This window comes from Aotus nancymaae, unplaced genomic scaffold, assembly GCF_030222135.1.
Source record: "Aotus nancymaae isolate 86718 unplaced genomic scaffold, 86718_ANA_hifiasm-v0.15.2.pri h1tg000003l, whole genome shotgun sequence".
NCBI lineage: Eukaryota > Metazoa > Chordata > Mammalia > Primates > Aotidae > Aotus > Aotus nancymaae.
Window position 1 is genome coordinate 20,892,299 of NW_026988414.1, and position 22,934 is coordinate 20,915,232.

General features: G+C 37.5%; 1 protein-coding gene across 7 annotated transcripts in view; it reads left to right on the plus strand.

Moving 5' to 3' along the window:
• LPAR1 (lysophosphatidic acid receptor 1) overlaps positions 1-22,934 on the plus strand; it is a 171,995-nt gene that overhangs the window by 72,713 nt on the left and 76,348 nt on the right. For 6 of the 7 annotated variants that reach the window (XM_021672145.2, XM_064378988.1, XM_012439144.3 and 3 more), the window contains exon 2: positions 1,042-1,189. In XM_021672145.2, coding sequence (XP_021527820.2) covers positions 1,145-1,189 — 45 coding nt within the window. In that variant the 5' untranslated portion in view covers positions 1,042-1,144. Of the gene's footprint in view, positions 1-1,041; positions 1,190-19,971; positions 19,993-22,934 lie in introns of those variants that run through there. The other variant, XM_012439147.3, reaches the window with a different exon arrangement.

The window sequence follows — 22,934 nt, forward strand, 5'->3', positions numbered from 1 at the left end:
CACTTGATGGTATTAGGGCAGTCCACCCTTATCTGAAGTTTCACTTTCCACTGTTACAGTTATCTGCAATTAAACTTAGTCCAAACATATTAAATGAAAAATTTCGGCAATAAACAATTCACAAGTTGTAGAATAGTGTGGATGAAATCTCATACTGTCCATGTGATTCATCCCTTTGTCCTGCATTTCCACACTGCGTATGCTACCCGCACATTAGTCACGTAGTCGCTGTCTCTGTTATATACAGGATTGGCTATTATTCACAGTTTCTTAGTTTCTTTTTTATTTTCGCTCTCTTTTTTTTTTGAGACAAAGTCTTGCTCTGTTGCCCAGGCTGGAGTGCAATGGTGCCATCTTGGCTCACTGCAACCGCCACCTCCCAGGTTCAAACAATTCTCCCGCCTCAGCCTCCTGAGTAGCTCGGATTACAGGCATGTGCCACAATGCCCAGCTATTTTTTGTATTTTTAGTAGAGATGGGGTTTTGTCATGTTGGCCAGGCTGGTCTCAAACTCCTGACCTCAGGTGATCCGCCCGCCTTGGCTTCCCAAAGTGCTGAGATTTCAGGCATGCACCATCGCATGGGACCCATTATCCAGTTTCAAGTATCCACTAGGGGGTGGGGGCTTAAAATCCACTCCTCAGATAAATGGGGGTGGTTACTGCATTCTCTTTGCCCTCTATGTAAGCCATCAGTTCTTCACTGAGGATTATTCGGTTCCTTTATTATATATGTCAGATGGCTTTTCCCCCTCAGTCATCCTCCCTAGCTCTGTAACTTGAAACTGTCTCCCCAGAACATCTAGCAGGGACACAGAGTTGGATTCAAACCTATGAAAATTCCTCAACTTAAGAATATTTGGACAGATAATATGGAAATCATGGAATTTAGATGTTAGATTTTTCCTTACTGGCTTCCTGTTTGCATTAAGCTGTTATTTGGCACTGATATGTAGGGATTCTTGCCTCCTTTGGCCAATGGTTCTTCATACCCATATGCTAGTCTTTTATGCTAAATGTGGGTTTTCCTGTTGTTTTCCAGGTACACAGTTTCTCCTAGCATGACCTCGATCTGATTCGCAAACAAGAAAATTTGTCTCCTGTAGTTCTGGGACCCATTCACTGCCTACAGCCATAGAGCGGTCATGGCTGCCATCTCTACTTCCATCCCTGCAATTTCACAGCCCCAGGTAAGGGCTTCAAACTAGCAGAGGTCTGAGGTAATCATAATTTTGTCAAATATTTAAATTGGATTTTAGAAAGTGTGTTTGACTCTAGGGATCATGTATATCTCTCTCGCTGTCATTTGGTGCATATTTGAATAATGGTGCTTTTGTGAGTGAGGTGCCATTTAGTTCAGGAAGCAGCTGGAACAATGAACAAGTGATTTTAGTGAACTGGCCTCTGTTCTTAGGATGCCTTGGTTTTCAGTGCTTAGGATGCCCAACTGTCTCTATAGGCATCAGACTCTAAGTTAAAATAAGTCAATAGTAAACGCTGCTGCTTTTCCTCTCTTGACTTTCGTGGTAGTGTGGGTGCGGTTTAATGAAATATATCAGAGTGGATCTAACTTTATAGCAAGTTTTCTGAGGGCTGTCTTGTCCTCCTCCTATACTTACTCTTTTGCCTTGACCTGCTTTAGGAACTTTGAAAACAAAATGCAAATCCAGAAATTTCTGAACAGCAATCATATGAGTTATTTTTTTCTGTTCAGTGAAGAGCAGTAATACGGCAGAAACGTGGTCTTTGTTCAGATAATTTTACAGCCTGATCTAATCAAGCATTCACTGGACTCTTTCAGATTCAGCAGGCAGCATAGTACAATGTGGAAACAGACTTTGGAGTCATAAGGCCACAGTTCACATCTCTGTTCCTCTGACTGCAGGATAAAGAGCCTTAGTCATGCCACCCTCTCTCAGCTTCAGTTTCCTTGCATGTAATCATTCCTCACATGATGGTTACATGGATTAAATGATAGTTTATATACATGTGGCATATAGAGTACTCAGCAAGTGTCGTTTCCCATTTACTCTTCATTTATCTTCTTTCTTTCTGTTTTTATAAATTATACTTTAAGTTCTGGGGTACATGTGCAGAATGTGCAGGTTTGTTACATAGACGTACACATGCCATGGTGGTTTGCTGCATCCATTACCCTGTCATCCACATTAGGTATTTCTCCTAATGCTATCCCTCCTCTATTCCCCCACTCCCTGCTATCCCTCTCCTAGCGTCCCACCCCCGACAGGCCCCGGTAGGTGATGTTCCCCTCCCTGTGTCCATGTGTTCTCATTGTTCAGCACCCACTTATGAGTGAGAACATGTGGTGTTTGGTTTTCTGTTCTTGTGTCAGTTTGCTGAGAATGATGGTTTCCAGCTTTATCCACATTTTCTTTCTACAGTGTGACCTTCTCTCTCATTCATGACAATCATTTTTTGCCCAACTTTATTTATTTATTTTTTTGAGAGGGAGTCTCACTCTGTTGCCCAGGCTGGAGTCCAGTGGCGTGATCTTGGCTCATTGCAACCTCTACCTCCCGGGTTTAAGTGATTGTTCTGTCTCAGCTTCCTGGGTAGCTAATACTACGGGCGCCTACCATCACGCCTGGCTAATTTTGTATTTTAGTAGAGATAGGGTTTCCCCATGTTGGCCAGGCTGGTCTCAAACTCCTGACCTCAGGTGATATTCGTCTTGGCCTCCCAAAGTGCTGGGATTACAGGCATGAGCCACTGCATCTGGCCTCAGCCAACTTTAAAGAAAAAAGCATACTTTCAAGAAAAAGCTATATTGATTGAAATTTGAACTTGATACAGAATGTTGTTCCACACTCTTTTTTTCAGTATGATTTTGCAGGTTATTCAATTTTGTATGTATTTCAAGTAGGGATGTGTGTGTTTGTGAGAGATGGAGTGAAGAAAGAGAAAAAGGAGAACAAGGGACATTTTTACTTCATTTAGTATAATGTTTTCTCCTTAGCACCATTTGGGATGTCATCATTGTTATCAACCTTGGGATTTTATCATATGAATAAAGCCCTTAATTCATGTTGTATGAATAAAGTATAAAATACTAAGGTCATTGGTATTATTTTCCAGAATGTTTAGTGTTACCACCGTCATATGCATTTCTCTTTCTGGTAAGCGTATCACTGTCCTTTCAACACTTCATTTACTTTGGGTGTTTGGTTTCCCTTATCCTCAATAGATTTTTTTTTTTGGTGTATGAGAGACTTGGAGAATGGGCAAAGAGATTTAGTGCCTGTTACCTGAGGTCACTATTTCAAAGTCCACTGCAGCTGTTCCCATGTAATGACTCTTCTTAGTCCTTTTGTGAGGTGAGTTAGGCTAGCACAGGTTTTCTAGACAAGGCATTTCCATATCCCAATGTTGCTGCTGTCATCTGCCAGCATTTCCAATGGCATTTTCTTATCAGCTGGTGAGGAATAGAAATACCTCTACATGACTCATTTAATTACAGTGTTTAACACTACCCAAGGGAGAAAGAGCTTATATTTCATGCAATCACTGGGGGAAATGTATACTCTTGTAAATTCTCTGTGGGAAAGTAAATTGGTACAGTTACTCTGAAGGGTAATTTGACAATATCTATTAAAATTATACACTTTTGCACATGCCCTGCTCCTGTCTTGGAATCTACATTAAAAAAACACTCACACATAAGCTCAAGGAGTGTATAAAAATACTCATTGAAGCATTGGTTGCAAACCAAGAAGTACAAAATTTTGTGAATATCCAATAGTAGGAAGACTTAATGAATTCAGGAATGTGGACATGATTGAAATACTATTCAGTAGTTTATTTAGTTTTTCTTTTTGTGACGGAGTCTTGCTGTGTTGCCCAGGCTGGAGTGCCGTGGTGTGATCTCAGCTCACTGCAACCTCCGCCTCCTGGGTTCCAGTGATTCTCCTGCATCAGCCTTCCAAGTAGCTGAGATTACAGGTGTGTGCTTGGCTAATTTTTGTATTTTTAGTAGAGATGGGGTTTCACCATGTTGGCCAGGCTGGTCTCGAACTCCTGACCTCAGATGATCTGCCTGTCTCGACCTCCCAAAGTGCTGGGATTACAGGCGTGAGCCACCACACCTGACCACTATTCAGTAGTTTTCAAATGAAGATATCTACACAGCTATATATCACTCAAAGATATTGTAGGGACTATATATCACTCAAAGATATTATAGGGAAGAAAAAGAAAGCAAGATGCAAAATAGTACTTAGGGAAAGATACCATTACAATTCTAAAACAAGATTGTGTATTTTTAGGGACAAATATATTATAGATTATTGGAAGTGCATAATGAAAGGTCTAAAACATACATTCTTGACATAATGGTATTGCCCCAAGAAGACAAAAATTGGGTCTTGGGAGATGAAAATATCCCTCCAAAGCTAATACCTCTATCCAACAAAATCCTATTCCTTAGTATTTAGTTTTTTCTCATTAGAGAGATTTTAAATTTAATTAACTTTCCTCCTTAAGGATCACTAATAAGGATTAAAAAATGGCCAAGAAACACTGGTTTCTTGAAGGAGGCATATGGGCTCACCAGTCACCTTGCTTCAATTTACTAATTACCTGAGCCTAGAGGGGAAGGTGTTCACCCTCTTAGTGCCTCTATTTCCTTACCCACAGAATGAGCATAGCAATAATGAAGCCAACCTGATAGGGTTGTTTTCCTCATAAGGAGGAAATGAGTAATTTCTATAAAACTCAGAACAGTGCCTGGCACCTATTCTGGGCACATATAGCCCAATACATGTTAGCAAGCATTGTTATTATTGTTCAGCAAGCCTTGTAGCAGGCCTGGGGGATACAGGAATAAATAAAAGAAGTAAGTTTTGCCCTGCCAGAGTTTGGAGATACAGTGGGAGATATATAGATAAAACAAAAAGTTACAGTGCTTTGCCACCAATGCAGGAATGCACAAATACAGGAAGTATGGGTGCTCTGGGAGGAAAGTGGAGAACCAAGAAAAGACGTGGAGGATCAGAGAAGGCTTCTTGAAGGAAGACCACTGGGCTGAGAACAAATGAATATGAGTTATTTTGGTAAAGGAGAAGAAAAGGCATAGGTGAATGTGAAGTGTTCCAAGGTGTGAGAGAGAGCGAAGCATTTAGAATTTCGTTTCGGATGGTTGTGGTACAGTGGGGCATGGGATTGTAAACAGTGATGTCCCTAGAGCCACCTATACCAACTCACAGAGGTGGATTGTTATATTTTCAGGAATTTTGCGAGCTGATTGACTTCATGCTAGCAGGTTGAAATCAACCACTTGGAACTATTATGCTGCAGAAATTGGCAAATGCTAGAATTAGCATAAATGGGTTAGGTTATAAAGTTGGAGCTTTTACAAGGTCTTGCAAACCATATTAAAGAATTTAACATTGATCTTAAAGAAGTCTTTGTTAGCTTAATGGTCCTAGTCTTTGAAATAGACCTGGGTTCAAGTCCTGACTTTCGATAATTCTTTTACTGAGCAAGTTTGTTAATTAACCTTAACCCGGGTAGTTCCTTCCATTATTCTCACTGCATTTTGGGAATAGTGGCAACCTCTGATGGTGGGGGAACTAAGCCCACTGGGAAGGAGTCAGCTATACACTCAGGCATTAGGTCATAGAGACAGATAGCTTCTTCTGGAGAGATGCAGACCATTGGGTCACTTGGTCCCAAGGATCCTTTGGCCAATTATGGGCCTTCTGATTATATGTCAATTCTTCACATGTAATTTGTGCAGTCAAATTTAGTACAAGGCTGACTTGCCCTTGCCCGCAAGCTTCTACTGATGTTGTCTCCCTTATCAGTTTTCCCCAGGTTCAAAAAAGGTAAAAATAATTTAGATATAGCATCTTTTTAGGCAAAGTATAATAAGCAGCTCATTCTATCATCTTAGTCTGGTATTGTTTGGCACATCAACTTGCATTCTTTTCAAGTGAATTCAGGGACCTGTGTAAAGATAAATCCACATTCAAGTGTAAAAGGCCTGAAAATCCTTTTCTAAGGCTAACACAACAATTTTAAAAAAGCTTTTGGTTTTGTTCATTACTGTATTCATTTGGTAACAAAGAGCATTTTTCTAATCAAGGCTGCCTAATACTACATATAAACTAATTAATATGAGCAAATAGCTTGTGATTGTTTCAAACAACAATAGGGAAGAAAGCTTGCATTGTCACGCCTGCTGAGATTGCTGTTTAGTTAGTGAAAGATATGCCTTGTGCTTTGAAGTGGGGCAAGTTTGTATTCTCTGCTTTACCCCTGCCTGGACTGTGAGACAGATTTTTGTTTTCTCATGCTGAGAGAGCACCTAGCTCTTACAAAGCTTGGTGATGAATACTAAGACGAAACTGGACTAGCAGCAGCAAGAAGACGCTGTGTTTGTAGCCGATTTGCAATTCTGCTGGTCCAGACACTGATAAAGAATTTCCTTATCCAGAGGAAATTCCCAGGATGTATTTGTAGACAGGAATCTGTTCATCATGAGGTTGAGTTAATGTGTTCATGTGTTCATGTCCTGTGGATATTGGGGGCATGGGGATGGAGTAGGAAACCAAACAAACATGCAGCTCTCCAGAGCCATTTTCTCTTTCTAGCACTGTGTTAAGCATTACCCTGTGCTTGGTCAGATTACTGTGGGTGGAAGTTGGATTTAAAGTTTCATTTTCATTTGTCATGAATAAGTCAAGCACCAGAGTGAGCAGTTTGTCTTCTCTCAAACCTAAGATTATATTAGAGACCAGAATAGGCATCTGAGAACCGAAAAACTATTCAGGAAAGACTCTTCATCAGTATTTTTCAAGGTGTATCATTCTGTCTCTCATTTGTTATGTGACCATTAAAAAATTTTTTTATATTTATTTACTTGAATTTAAGTTATTGTATTTTAAAATATTTTAAGTTGTGGGATACATGTGCAGAATGTGCATGTTTGTTACATAGGGATACATGTGCCATGGTAGTTTGCTGCACCTGTCAACCTATCAGCTAGGTGTTTTTTGTTTGTTTTTTTTTTGAGACAGAGTCTCACTCTGTTGCCCAGACTAGAGTGCAGTGGTGTGATTTTGGCTCACCACAACCTCTGCCTCTCAGATTCAAGCAATTCTCCTGCTTCAGCCTCCTGAATAGCTACAACTATAGGTATGCACCACTGTGCCCAGCTAATTTTTGTGTTTTAGTAGAGATGGGGTTTCACGATGTTGGCCAGACTGGTCTCGAACTCCTGATCATATGATCTGCCCACCGCAGCCTCCCAAAGTGCTGGGATTACGGGTGTGAGCCACTGCACCCAGCCCATTATCTAGGTTTTAAGCCCATGTGCATTAGGTGTTTGTCCTAATGCTCTCCCTCCCCTAGAGCCCCACCCCCAACAGGCACTGGTGTGTGATGTTCCCCTCCCTGTGTTCATGTGTTCTCATTGTTCAGCTACCACTTATGAATGAGAACATGTGGTATTTGGTTTTCTGTTCCTGTGTTAGTTTGCTGAGAATGATGGTTTCCAGCTTCATCCATGTCTCTTGCAAAGGACATGAACTCATTCTTTTTTACGGCTGCATAGTATTCATTCCATGGTATATATGTGCCACATTTTCTTTATCCAGTCTATCATTGATGGGCATTTGGGTTGGTTCCATGGCTTTGCTATTGTAACTAGTACTATAGTAAACATATGTGTGCATATGTCTTTATAGTAGAATGATTTATAATCCTTTGGGTATACCCAGTAATGGGATTGCTGGGTCAAATGGTATTTCTGGTTCTAGATCCTTGAGGAATCGCTATACTGTCTTCCACAATGGTTGAACTAATTTACACTCCCACCAACAGGTTAAAGCATTCCCATTTCTCCACAGCCTCACCAGCATCTCTTGTTTCCTGACTTTTTAATAATTGCCATTCTAACTGGTGTGAGATGGTTTCTCATTGTGGTTTTTATTTGCATTTCTCTAATGACCAGGGATGATGAGTTTTTTTTCATATGGTTGTTGGCTGCATAAATGTCTTCTTTTGAGGAGTATCTGTTCATATTCTTTGCCCACATTTGGATGAGGTGGTTTGTTTTTCTCTCATACATTTGTTTAAGTTCCTTATAGATTATGGATATTAGCCCTTTGTTAGATGGATAGATTGCAAAATTTTTCTCCCATTCGGTAGGTTGACTGTTCACGACCACTTTGGTTTCAAGCCAAGGAGATAAAGATATTTTGATTCCTCCTAGTGATTTCCTGTAGTTTTCATTGAAGATGTGAATTTGGGTAGATTTTCAATGTCTTATTTAAGAGGTTATTCCTCCAGTTCTCATTCAGGGTTCTGATAAAAGGTTATTAGGGCCGGACCCAGTGGCTCACGCCTGTAATCCCAGCACTTTGGGAGGCTGAGGCAGGTGGATCACCTGAGGGCAGAAGTTAGAGACCATCCTGGCCAATATGGTGAAACCCCATCTCTACTAAAAATACAAAAATCAGCTGGGTGTGGTGGCATATGCCTGTAATTCCAGCTACTCCGGAGGCTAAGGCAGGAGAATGACTTGAACCCGGGAGGCAGAGGTTGCAGTGAGCTGATATCATGCTACTGCACTCCAGCCTGGGTGACAGAGTGAGACTCATCTCAAAAAAAAAAAAAAAAAAAATTTTACATTAAATGGGTTGCTTTTTTTTGAGGCTGAAAGATTTGCGGGGTTTTTTTTGGTAGAACTTTGTACTATGATAGTTTTCAGACATTCACAAAAATAAAAATAACAATGAATCTCAATATAGCCACCACCTAGATTCAGTAATAACATTTTGACACACTTGCTTCATTTGCCCCCTTTTTTTGGGATGAAGTATTCTAGAATCCCTCGCATTGTCATCTTTTAAAAAATCCCTTCATGTTAATATGCATATTGAAAAATAATTTGCTTAAATAACCAAATTATCACACTTTGCAAAAGTATAAACGACTTTTTAATATCACTTGTTACTCAATTCATATTCAGATTTATTCAGTTGCCTTTCTAAAATGTGTTTTTGTAGTTGGTGGGTTGATTATTTTTATTTTTTAAAATTATTGATTAGGTCAGTTTACTATTTTGCATAAAATGATTCAATGACTCTTAAGGTTTAAAAAGGCAATTCTACTTCCTCTCTTTATTTTCTAAGTGAGAAAATAGATTGAAATTATAACCAGAATGTTTCACGACTCAAGAATACAAATATGAAACACACAGAAAGCTACAAAGTAAGGGAATTAATACAGTGGTTGCAATTATTAAATTATGAGTCTCTGAAGTAAAGGATTACAGATTATCTTGTTAGTGCTTTCTTTCAAACTAAAATGTGAACAATTACTTGCAGTATGAAGTATGTTTCCAGTGCCACACAATAAAGACATAGTGTGATCTAGCCTTGTCTAACATGGAATTGAGAAAAGACATTGCATGGGCATAGACCCAGGTGGTTTTGGTTCAAATCTAGACTGTTATACACCATAGCTAGGGGATCTTCAATACATAGGTCTCTTTCAGCTTTTTTTTTTTTTTTTTTTTTTTAATCTCTAGAATTCCAGTAACACACTGTGGTCACAAGTTTAAATGGCAAAATAACTGCTAAGTGCTTTGTATGGTGTTAGCTATTTAATAGATACCTGACATGTTGGTTCTTTCCCTTTTCCCCATGATTATTCCGGAAGTTCTTTACAGGGAGAAAGAGGTAACCACTACATATGGTCTGTGTATGTGGTGTGCCAGAAAACCCATCAAAGGAAGGCCATGTTAGATAAACACTCTATGGAAAACTCTGACATATTGCCAGGAATAAATGCATGTGGAGATAAACATTGAGACTTCTGACTTCATCTTGAACCGTGTTTCTATTAGAAGTTAAATTTGTTCTCAAATGGCAATTTAAATTCATCTTATGCCTCCTTTTGTGCTTATAAACTCTGATAAGGTTTGAGAGGAGATATTTTGGAATCTGAGAGCCCATTTTCAATGTTCTATTCATAAGATGAAATTGTACAGGGGCACCTAGGGTAAACCACATATGATACCTTTCGTGTTTGTTTATTTTTGTTTCTAATTCATCCTTTTTAATTGGTTTAGTCTTTAACGGTTAATGGAGCTACTCCTTTATCCTTCAAAGTGGATGTGGCTTTCTCCCACTTCTTGCCTGTTAGGGAACTGTTTGCCCGATCTTCTTTTCATACTCTTAACTTCTCCAGCTGCTTTTCTTTGAACTTTTGTTGCAGCTTTGCTGTAAATACACACTAAGGTGGGACGATGGCCTGCTGTTTTTTTTCTATCTGAGGAAGTAAAAATTACAGAGTCCAGGGGATTTCTGTCTTCTAAGATCTGTACCTTGCCTTAATAAGACTGTCATTAAAAAAAATCAGTCTTTCCCTGCTGTGTGATAATATTAATACTGTCATTTGGTAATTGTATAACATCACTTAAGAACTGCCGTTAAGTTAAACTTATCCCATTTCATACATGATTGTGCTAGGCAGGCTCAGGCCAGGAGAGAAGTAAAAGTGGGTTGATACTTGCTTCTTTGCATCAGAGAATATGTTTGAGAGGGCCATGGAGCATATTAGTTTCTGAAAACATATGTTGGAAATAAAGCAACTTTCAGTGATTCAGACTGCCTTTTAGTAGCAGGAATTCCAATCCTGCAGGAAGAGGAGTAGGATGTGTGTGCTGGCAAACTAGGTGGCTGATTTCAAAGTCAGAATGTCCAGCAGGTGATATCAAAACATTTGGACTTAGATGAGCTTCTACCACCAAGCATGGGAAGGTTTTGTAGTGCAGCAGGTGTAGGCTCCAATTCTCAGGGCTTTGCATACTTAGAACTCTGTTTAGTATTACCTTAATTGTGGTTGACAGGTTACCAAAGTAACCTAGTAAAGACAATGGAGGAGAAGACCCAGGGAGCATCCCAGCTCAGTGGCATAGGTTATAGTGCAGGGCTCACCTCTGAGATGCTGGATTGTGTAGAGATGACTGATGGGAACTTAGGAATAAGTTGTTATGGTCAGATGGAGATCCCACTTATGTAAGATAGGTCAAGATGGAGAGATTCAACTACAGATCATTCCACTGTCTCATTCAAAACTAGCTGGAAAACTAGGGCAACACTGAAGTTGCAGAGGGGAATTCAGTGCTATGGCAGTGGAGAAAGAATAGGCAGAAGAAACAAGGTGGCAAATGATTGCAAGGATTATAGTCATCAGTTACACCATGGTATTTTACTCTTTCAAATGATGTATTAGGAGTATACATGATATGGTTTGGCTGTGTCCCCACCCAAATCTCATCTTGAATCATAGCTCCCATAATCCTCACATCATGGGAGGGACCTGGTGGAGGTAATTGAATCATGGGAGTGGGTTTTTCCCATGCTGTTCTCATCATAGTAAATAAGTCTCAGGAGATCTGATGGTTTTATAAAGGGCAGTTCCCTGCACATGCTCTCTTGCCTGCCACCATGTAAGATGTGCCTTTGCTCCTCCTTTGCCTTCCGCTATAATTGTGAGGCGTCCCTTATATGGAACTGTGAGCCCATTAAACCTCTTTTTCTTTATAATTTACCCAGTGTTGGATATTTCTTCATAGCAGTATGAAAATGGACTAGTACAATACATTTACTCACAGAAGTATTAGGAGCACAGTTAGCTTTTTTTTTCCCTTAAAATTGTTATAATAAATTGCTCTCAATATCTAAAATATTAAGTGCCACTTTTTAAAAATTGTACAGTTTATAGCTTTCTCTTAGCTGGTCATAGAAAAACATAGTTTGCAGAGATAAGCTGTTTTGTAATAATAGAAAGAGGACAATAATGGAAGGAGTAGAAGATAATAAAAACTAAAATAGTTATAAAATTCCATTTTAAAAATTGAAATGGAATAAGATCATAACGAAATATATTGTTATTAGCCTTTCAGCAAAATGGGATAATGGAAAATAATTTTTCATTTTCATCAGGATGAATTATTGTTTTGATCTGTTAGTTCAAGTAAGGCTGCATTTTAGAAATGGCATTTGGTTTATGAAGGTTCAAGTCCTCTGGGTTACCTGATTAAAAGCTTCAGGAGAATAGATGTCACAGAAATTGAGTTCTCAAGGTTCAACATATAAAAGAAAGTGATGTTTTTCTCTTTGTTTACAGATGAGGAAACTAATATCCCCTCCCCTTTCTTCCTCTCCCTCTTAATGGCTCAGGCTGAATTTGATTTCTTTCTTTCCCTTTTTTTTTTTTTTTTTTTTTTAAATATTAAGCACAATGAAATACATACAGTTATAATGCAATAGCATAGCCATTACCAAGCTTTGTAAAATGTTAACAGTTTGATGTAATTTCTTCAAAATCTTTTTGGCCTTAGTAAATAAAACAAATCAGAAATTACAGATAAAGTTGGAGACTTTTTTGCTCCTTCCTAATTCCATTAACCTCCTCTTTGCCCAGGCCATTAATTGATATTTATCATCTCTCTGTGCGTGTTTGTGGATGTATACATATGTGAGAAAAACATAAAAAATATATAGTAGGCTTCTGTAGGTTTATTTATTGATACATAATAGTTGTACATGTTTACCAGGTACTTGTAATATTTTGCTACATGCATGGAATGTGTAATGATCAAGTCGGATTATTCAAGGTATTCATCACCTCACGTACTTATTATTTCTGTTGAGATGTGTTGGGAACACATTGGTGTGTTCCTATCCATATCACTGTGTTGGGAACATTTCAAGTTGGGAAATATACTATACATTGTCATTAACTATAGTCACCCTACTCTGCTGTCGAACATTAGAACTTACTCCTTCTATCTAACTGTATGTTTGTACCCATTAACTAACCTCTCTTTATCCTCACCTCTCCATTACCCTTCCCAGCTTCTGGTAACCACCATTCCATTCACTATCCATAAGGTCAGTTTTTATAGTCCTATGTTCATAGATCTCATGCCTGGGATATTTGTCTTTCTGTGCCTAGCTTATTTCACTTAATATAATGACCCTTTGTTCCCTTTCATGTTGCTGCAACTGACATGATTTCATTCTTTTTTATGACCAGATATTATTCCATTGTGTATATATACCACATTTTCTTTATCTATTCATTAATTGATAGGCACTTAGGTTGATTCTATGTCTCTACTATTTTGAATAGTGCTGTGATAACATGTGGATGCAGGAATCACTTTGATATACTGATTTCTTTTTCTTCTTCTTCTTTCTTCTTTTTTTTTGAGATAGGGTCTTACTCTATTACCCAGACTGGAATGCAGTGTTGTGATCTCAGCTCACTGCAACCTCTGCTCCCCAGGCTGAAGTGATCCTCCCACCTCAGCCTCCCAAGTAGCTAGGACTACAGGTGTGTACCACCACACCTAGCTAATTTTTTTTTTTTTTTTTTGTATTTTTGGTAGAGACGTGTTGCCCAGGCTGGTCTCGAACTCCTAAGCACAAGCAATTTGCCTGCCTCAGTCTCCTAAAGTGCTGGGATGATTCCCTCCCTTCCCCTCTTCCCCTCTTCCTCCCTTCCTCCCTTCCTCCCTTCCTCCCTTCCTCCCTTCTTCCCTTCCTCCCTTCCTCCCTTCCTCCCTTCCTCCCTTCCTTCCTCTTTCTGTTTTATTTTTATTTTATTTTTTGATAAATAGCCACTAGGGGGATAGCTAGATCATATGGAATTTCTGGTTTTAGTGTTCTTTAGTTAAGAAATCTTCATACTGTCTTTCATAGTGGTTGTACTATTTACATTCCCACCAACAATGTATAAGTGTTCCCTTTTCTTTACATTCTTGCCAACATTTGTTATTTTTTCACTTTTTAGTAATAGCCATTCTGACAGTAAGATGATATCTCATTGTGGTTTTGATTTTCATTTCCCTGCTGATTAGGAAAGTTAAGCATTTTTTTCATATACCTGTTGGCCATTTGTATGTCTTCTTATGAGAAAGTGTATTCATATCCTTTGCCCACTTTCTAATGAGATCATTTGCTTTAAAAAAAAAAAAAAAACTCTTGTTTGAGTTTCTTCCTTGTATATTCTGGATATTAGTCCTTGTGAGATGAATAGTTTGTAAATATTTTCTCCCATTCAACCAGTTGCCTCTTCATTCTATTGATCATTTAAAAACGTTTAAAATAGTCCAATTTGCCTGTTTTTGTTTTTGTTATTTGTGCTTTTGAGGTCCTAGCCTTAAAATATTTGCCTAGATCAATGCCCCGAAGTGTTCCCCAATGTTTTATTTAGTAATTTTATTGTTTGCAGTCTTAATAAAGTCTCTATCTTGAGCTGATTTTTATATGTGGTGAGAGATAAGGGTCCAGTTTTATTCTTCTGCGTAAGAATATCCAGTTTTCCCAGCACCACTTATTAAAGAGGGTTTCTTTCCTTAATGCAGGTTTTTGATGCTTTTGTCAAAAAATACATTGTCTGTAAATACAGGGATTCGTTTCTGTGTTTTCTATTCTGGTCCATTGGTCTAGATGTCTGTTTTTATACCAATACCATGCTGTTTTCGTTAACATAGCCTTGTGATATATTTTGAAGATAGTGTGATGTTTCCAGTTTTGTTCTCTTTGCCCAGGATTACTTTAGCTATTCAGGCTTGTTTTTGGTTCTGTATAAATTTTAGGATTGTTTTTCTATTTCTGTGAAAAGCGATACTGGTATTTTGATAGAGATTGCATTGAATCTGTAAATCACTTTGGGTAGTATGATTATTTTAACAATGTTAATTCTTTTGATCTAGGAGCATGATATGTCTTTGCACTTGTTTATGTCCTCTTCAATTTCTTTCATCAGTGTTTATAGTTTTCCTTGAAGAGGTCTTTTCCTTCCGTGGTTAAATTTGGTCCTACATATTTTATTTTATTTTTATAGCTGTTGTAAAGGGGATTGCCATCTTTATTTCTTTTTCAGATAGTTCACAATTGGTGTGTAAAAACACTACTGATTTTTGTATGTTGATTTTGTATCCTTTAATTTTACTGAATTTATCCAATGTAAGAATCTTTAGATTTTTCTAGATGTAAGATCATGTCATCTGCAAAGGGGGTGCAATTTGTCTTCCTCTTTTCCAATTTGGATGTCTTTATTTCTTTCTCTTGCCTGATTACTCTGGCTGGAACTTCTAGTATTATGTTGAGTAGGAGTAGTGAAAGTGGGCATCCCTGTGTTGTTCCAATTCTTAGAAGCAAGGCTTTCAGCTTTTCCCTATTCAGTATGTTAGCTGTGGATTTGTCGTATATAGCCTTTATTAGGTTAAGGTATGTTCCTTTTATGCCTATTTTGCAGAGAGTTTTTGTCATGAAGGAATGTTGAATTTTATCAAATGATTTTTTTTTTTGCTTCTATTGAGATGGTCATAGTATTTGTTCTTCATTCTGTTAATATGATGTATTGTGTTTATTGATTTGCTATGTTGAACCATCATTGTATTCATGGGATAAATACTATTTGATCATGGTGCATTATTATTGTTATTATTATTTTGAGACAGAGTCTCACTCTGTCACCTATGCTTAAGGGAGTGTAGGACTCCCTTAAGTATTTCTTGTAGGTATGGTCTAGTTGTAATTCCCTCAGGTTGGAGTGCAAAGGCATAATCATAGCTCACTGCAATCTCGACCTCTTGGGCTCAATGGTTCCTCCTGCCTCAGCCTCCCACATAGCTGGGACTATAGGTGCACACTACTATGCCTTAAATTAAATTAATTTAATTAATTAAAATTAAATTTTAATTAAAAAAAATAAAAAATATATATATTTTTGGTAGAGATGGCATCTTCCTTTGTTGCCCAGGCTGGTCTTGAACTCCTCAGCTCAAGTAATCCTCTCACATTGGTCTCCCAAAATTCTCGGATTACAGGCGTAAGCCACTGAACCCAACGTGGTATATTGTCTTTTTGTTGTGCTGTTGGATTCAGTTTGCTGATATTTTGTTGAGGTTTTTTTTTTCTTCATCTGTGCTCATCTGGGATATTGCCTTGCAGTTTTTTTTGTGTGTGTTGCGTCCTTGACTGGTTTTGATATCAAGGTAATGCCGGCCTTGTAGAATAAACTAGGAAAAATTCCATCCTTTTTGATATTTTGGAATCCTTTGAGGAGAACTGTGTTAGTTCTTTGTAAGTTTGGTAGAATTTGGCAGTGAAGTCATTTAGTCCTGGGCTTTATTTTGCTGGGAGACTTTTTATTACTGATTCAATCTCATTATTCATTATTGGTCTGTTAAGGTTTTCTACTTTTTGATTCAATCTTGGTAGGTTGTATGTTTCCAGACATTTATTCATTTCATCTAGTTTTCCAGTTTGCTAGGGTATAGTTGTTTATAATAGTCTATGATCTTTTGCATTTCTGTGGTATCAGTTGTACTGCCTTTTTTTTTTTTTCATTTCTAATTACATTTGAGTTGTCTGTTTTTTCTTGGTTAGTCTAGCTAGCAGTTAAATTTTATCTTTTCAAAACACTAACTTCTTGTTTGGTTGATCCTTTGTATTTTTTTAAGTCTATTTCATTAACTTTTGCCCTAATCTTTATTATTTTTTTTCTTCTATTTATTTGGGGCTTGATTTTGTTCTTTTCTAGTTCTTTGTGATACAGTGTTAGGTTGTTTATTTGAAATCTTTCTAGTATTTTGATGTAGGAATTTATTGCTGTAAACTTTCTTCTTTGCACTTCTTTGTTTGTATCCCATTGGTTTTGGTATATGTTGTGTTTCAATTTTCATTTGTTTCAAGAAGTTTCTTGATTTTCTTCTCAATTTCTTCCTTGACCCAATGGTCATTCAGTAGTATTTTTTTTTTTTAATTCCATGTATTTGTATAGTTTCCAAAGTTACTCTTGTAATTGATGTTTTTTTCTGTTGTGGTCTGAGGAGATAATTGGTATGATTTTTATTTAAATTTGTATGATTTATTCTGGGAACTGTTCCATGTGCTGATACAAAGAATTTATATTCTATAGCAGTTGGATGAAATGTTCTGTAAATGTCTGTTAGGTCCATTTTTGTCTAAAGTACAGTTTAAATCCAATGTTTCTTTGTTAATTTTTTTCCTAATGCTGAGAGTGGGGTTTTGGGGTCCCCAAACATTATTATATTGGAATCTGTCTTTTCCTTTAGAGCTAATAATATTATACATCTAGATGTTTCTGTGTTTGGTGCGTATGCTTAGAATTGTTGTATCTTCCTGGATTGATTCTTTTATCATTATGTAATGACCCTCTTTGTCTCTTTTTACTGTTTTAAAGTCCACTTTATCTGATATGTATTTAGGTACTTGTGCTAATTCTTGGTTTTCATTTGCATTGAATAGCTTTTTCTGTCTTTTTACTTTTTTTTTTTTTCTGTCTTTTTACTTTTAATCTACATGTGTCTTCACAGATGAGATGAGTTTCTTGTGGGTAACAATATAGTTGGATAGCGTTTTTAACTCCATTCTGCCAGTCTGTATCTTTTAAGCAGAAAGTTTAATCCATTTATATTCTTGGTTATTATTGATACGTGAGGGATTATTCCTGTCATTTTGTTAATTGATTTTTGGTTGTTTCGTATATCCTTTTTCCTTTCTTTCTTATTGTTTATCATTGTGGTTTTGTGGTTTTCTTTAGTGGTAGCATACGAGTTCTTTCCCTTCCTCATTTGTGTGTTTGCTCTACCAGTGGGTTTTACACTTTTGTGTGCTTTCATGATGGTAGAAATTATCCTGTTGCTTCCAAGTGTAGGACTCCCTTAAGCATTTCTTGTAGGTATGTTCTAGTAGTAATTCCCCCAGCTTTTGCTTGTTTTGGAAATACATTATTTATTCTTCATTTATGAAGTATAACTTTGCTGGGTATAGTATCTTTACTGGCAGGTGTGTGTGTGTGTGTGTGTGTGTGTGTGTGTGTGTGTGTGTGTTTCTGTTTAGCACTTTGAGTGAATGTGTCATTCCATCCCATTCTCTCCTGGCCTGTACAGTTTTTCCTGACAAATCTGCTGTTAGTCTGATGAGCATTCCCTTATAAGTGACTTGATTTTTTTTTCTTGCAGTTTTTAGCATATAGAATTCAAATATTCAATCAGTATATTGTGTCCCATATGTCACATAAGCTTTGTTTATTCTTTTTTTATCCTTTTGTTCCTCTTTTGGTCTGCCTGGGTTATTTAAAACGATCTGTATTCAAATTTTAAATTGTTCTACCTGATCTCGTCTGTTGTTTAAGCTTTTTGAATGTATTTTGTATTTCATTCAGTGAATTCTTTAGTACCAAGGTTTCTGTTTGGTTCTTTTTAATGATATCTGTCTCTTTGCTAAATTTCTCATTCATATCCTACTTGTTCTGATTTCTTTTTATTGTTTAATCTGAATTCTCTTATAACTATTTTAAAAAATATTATTATTTTGAATTCTTTATCCTGGATTTCATAAGTTTCTTTTTCATTCAGGTCTGTTGCTGAAGAATTATTGTCTCTTTTGAAGTTGTCATATTTCCTTGCTTTTTTTGTTTCTTTTGTTCTCATGTTGATAATTTGCACATCTGATATAAAAGTCCTGTTTTGTGAATTTGCTTTCATAGGTGAGGATGTTTTCCTGAAGATGTATCTATTGTGTTGGTTGGGTAGGGCACTTTGGCTTCGACTCTGAGTATATGCAATCGTGTAATCTGCATGTAATTTCTTTGGGTGTAAATGCGTTAGTAGTGTCTAACTTTTTAAGTGGCTTAGGGTGTGGTTGGTTGTGGTGGCTGTGGCAAAAATTTGCTGGGGATGGGACGTCAGATGGGTCAGTCCTTGAGCCTCAGTAGTGGCAGTGGCAGGCTGAGCATGTCTGTTCTTGGTATATGCTGATACAAGTATAAGAGGTCCAGGCAAGCTGATTCTTGGGCCTCCAGGCTTGCCTGAGAGGCAGCAGTGGCCAGGCATGTGAGTAGATCCTTAGGTCCTTCTGGGTGTCAGGTGTGATGTGGGAGATAGCAGTATTAGTGATGGGACAACCCTGTGGGACCCAAGTGGTCCATACTCTGTTGACAGTGGCTTCAACAGACTAGGAGGGCCAGTTGTCAGGCCTGCAGGTGGCACATATGGCTGTGTGCCTGCTGAGGTGATAATGGCAGTTTGGGTGAGCCTGTCCTCAGGCCCCCAGGAGGCATGCTTAGGTGCCAGTGGTGGTGGATGGGGCAGGGTGATCCTCAGGCCCCTGACTGGCCTGCTTGAGCAGTGAGTGTAGACAGTGGGGCTGGGCCAGGTGGACGTGTCCTCAGGCCCCCAAGTGCTGTGTGCCTGTGTGGTAGGTAGGGGCGGGGTAATCCCCAATTCCTCAGGGGAATGCTTGGTGGGGGAGGCAGTGGCTGTGCTGTGGTCCTACTGCTGGGGAGGGCGGGGTTGCTTTCAGTGGCAGCAACCATAGACAGGTGGCAGCCATAAGCAGAGTAGCCTTTCCTCAGAGCACTTTTAAATGTTGTAGCCCTGCTATTGTGGGCAGTAGAGTTGCTGCCTATGGCAGTCAGCTCTGGTGTTGGCTGCAGGCAGGGATGTCAGTGTAGCTTCAGATATGTGGAGAGATGGGGGTGTTGGGCCCCGGGTAGGATACAATTTGGTGGGGGCTGGGCTCTCAAAATGGTGCCTTGCTGTAGCTGCTTAGGACTAGATGCTGAGGTGGAAGGTGGGAATGGCATGAGCTCCATCTCTGGAGTAATGCTGTTGCTTGGTCTCCACACAGCTCCCTACATTAGTCTCAGGGCTTTTGTAGGTTGAGGGGCTTTCCTGTGGCTAGGATTGCAAGCTGCAGTGGGATTGTGGACCACTGGGGGATCAATTCCCCTTTCCTTGCATTGAGGAGCCTTTCCAGGTTTCTCGGAGTCCCAGAACAGCAGGCTGCCTTGCTTCCCTCGTCTTCCTTGCCTTAGGTGTTTCTTGTCACTTCTCTGTTGAATTCCAGTACTCTTTCTTAGGTGGTCTATTTGAAGTGTGATTATCTACCTGCTATTTCGGTTCTTCTTTGTGGAGGAGGTGAGTACCATATGCCTCTAGTCAGCCATCTTGGTTTTTGCATGTTTTTTATATTCACAGAAATAGTGTACTGCTTGTATGCTTACACAAATTGCTTTTGTCATTAGCATATATAAAGCTATACTTTGTTTATTTTTGTAATATATCAAATTACAAATATATATATTTTGTAATGTATCTTTCTGGTAATATTGTGATTCATTCACCAGGTAAATATTTGTGTTGCTTTTGATATTTTGATATTATAAAAGAGTGGCAATTGGAATTCTTGTGCCTTTCCTTAGGCACAAGTGTGGTTTTTTTTTTTTTTTTTTTTAACTAGGGATAGAGTCTTCTGATCTAGTGTATGAACATGTTCAAAGTTAATAGATTTTGCCAAACTGTCTTTCAAAGCTATTACACTAAATTTTACTTTCACCAGCACTGTAGGACTGACCTCACTGACTCTTGACATTTTCCAAATTGGTAATTTTTGCCAATCTGATGAAAATAAATTGGATCTCGCTGCAGTTTGTAATTAATTCTCTGATTCCCTGTAAATGTAATTTTCTTTTAATGTGCTTATTGGCTGTTAAGGTTTTCTCTTCTGCGAATTGCCTATTCATATCTGTGGCTACTTTTCTATTGGATTGTTTGACTTTCCCCTTTTTGATTTGTAAGAAGTCTTTACGTTTCACTGTAGAGAAAGTCTTTCTTATGTGTGTTTCTAACGTTTCTACTAGTTTAGTTGTTCTTTTCACTCATTATATGTTGCAGCACGGAAGTCTTAAATTTTTGATTAGTCATGTTTTATCAATGCATTTTGGTCATATTTAGAAATATCCCCCTCTTCAGAGCTTATAAATATATTTTTTCCTTTTCTTCTTAAAATTTTAGAGATTTACTTATGATATGTGTGTATATATATATATATATATATACACACATATATATATATATTCATGTTGCCTGAAATGGATTTCTGTGTTGAAAGTAAATTTTTTAAGTATTTTTAAATACTTAAAGAGTAATTTTTCTAAAATTTAAAATTTAAATACTTAAAAAGTAAAGTTTTTAAGTATTTTTACAAGAATGAACAGATATGTCATTTTTTCAGTTGATGGGTAAAATCGTATCTCTCATATCAGGTTATCATATGTGTGTTTCAGGCTCTCTATTCTATTCCATTGAGCTATTTATGTATTTCTATGCTAATATCACAATGTCCTAACTACCATCACTTAAAATGTAGTATTCAATAAGGCATGTAGTTATTAGTTTTCCAGTTATCTTGGATATTGTTGTTCTTTTGTGCTTTCATATTAATGTTCAGGGAGTCTGTCAAGTTCCATGAAAAACGCCTTTGGGATTTTAATTTTATCATGTTATATTTACATATTGATTCTGGGAAAATTGACATCTTTACATCTTTATTCACAAAATATTTAATTTCTTCATTTATTTAGGTTTTCTTGTAAGCTTTTGTAAAGTTGGACTTATTCCTAGGTACATTAGAGCTTTTGTTATTGTAAATGTGTTCTTTCTTGAAATAATAACTAGAATTTTTTTTTCTGGTGTTTTTGTAGGAGCAGTTAATTCATATGACACAATGATTAATTCAGAAAATTTGTTAAACTCTCTTAGTACAGTTTGTTTATAGGTTGTCTTGCATTTTCTATGTAGCTGATTGTATTACATGTGGGTAAAAATAAATTGTTTTTTTCTGATTCTTTTTTTTTCTTTTTTTTTGCCCAGGCTGGAATGCAGGGTGCTATCTTCAGTCACTGCAACCCCTGCCTCCCAGGTTCAAGCAATTCTCATCCCTCTGCCTCCCAAGTAGCTGGGATTAGAGACGTGCACTACCATGCCCAGTTTTTCATATTTTTATTATAATAGAGATGGGGTTTTGCCATGTTGTCCAGGCTGGTCTCAAATTCCTGGCCTCAAGTGAACTGGCTGCCTTGGCCTCCCAAAGTGCTGGGATTGTAGGCATGAACCAATGCACCTGGCCCTGTTTCTGTTTTGAAAGCGAGTGCTTAAATATGACAGGAATGTCACATTTAAATATGATATGTTTTAAAAGTGAACACTTAAATATGACAATTAGTTTATATTTTGATAGCTACCTTTTAGTAAGTTAAAGAAATTAATTATCTTCTAATTATAGATTGGCAAAATATCGTGAAAGTGTATTAAAAATTACCAAACACGTTTTTCATGTCTTTTGAGATGATCATTGGCTTTTTTTCTCTCTTTGAATTTGTTAGAGTGGCTAATTATGTAACCAAACTTTTAAATGTTAAATCATCTTTGCATTTTGGAATGAACCCTATTTAGTCATAAGAAATATATATACATACATACAACCCATTTAGTCATACATGCACACACCCTGTCTTGTGTGTGTGTGTGTGTGTGTGTGTGTGTGTGTGTGTATGAAGATATATATTTGATTTACTTGCATTTTATTTAGAAACTCTCGTTTATGGTCTTAAATTAGATTAACTCATCATTTATCTTGTTCTTACTCTCTTTGTTCTTGTAACACGATTCTGCTGGCTTCTTGTGGGGTAACCAAATAAACTTGGAAAATAAGTAGTAGCAAGTAATTTAGGTAGTCTTCAGAATAAATGGAAGTAGAATGTTGAGCCACAGTAATCTGTAAGATGGGAGTGGAGGCATTGGAGAGAAAACATAAGGGAAGAGGATTACCATTAGACTTCAAGTCAAGTGTGCATGTTAAAATATTAAGACTAAGCATTAAAGAATAGAAACAATATATAACTCTTGAACTGATAGAGGTGGAAAAGGGAGAATGCAATCTGTTCAGTTTTGTCTTTAATCATTTATTATCTGACATTCTTGGGTCTAATCCTGCTGTGGACTGTTCTGCAGATTCTCACATGTGGCATCCTCCTATGTTTTTTTTTTAACTTTTGGAAGATGAGTTTATATTCAGTGGG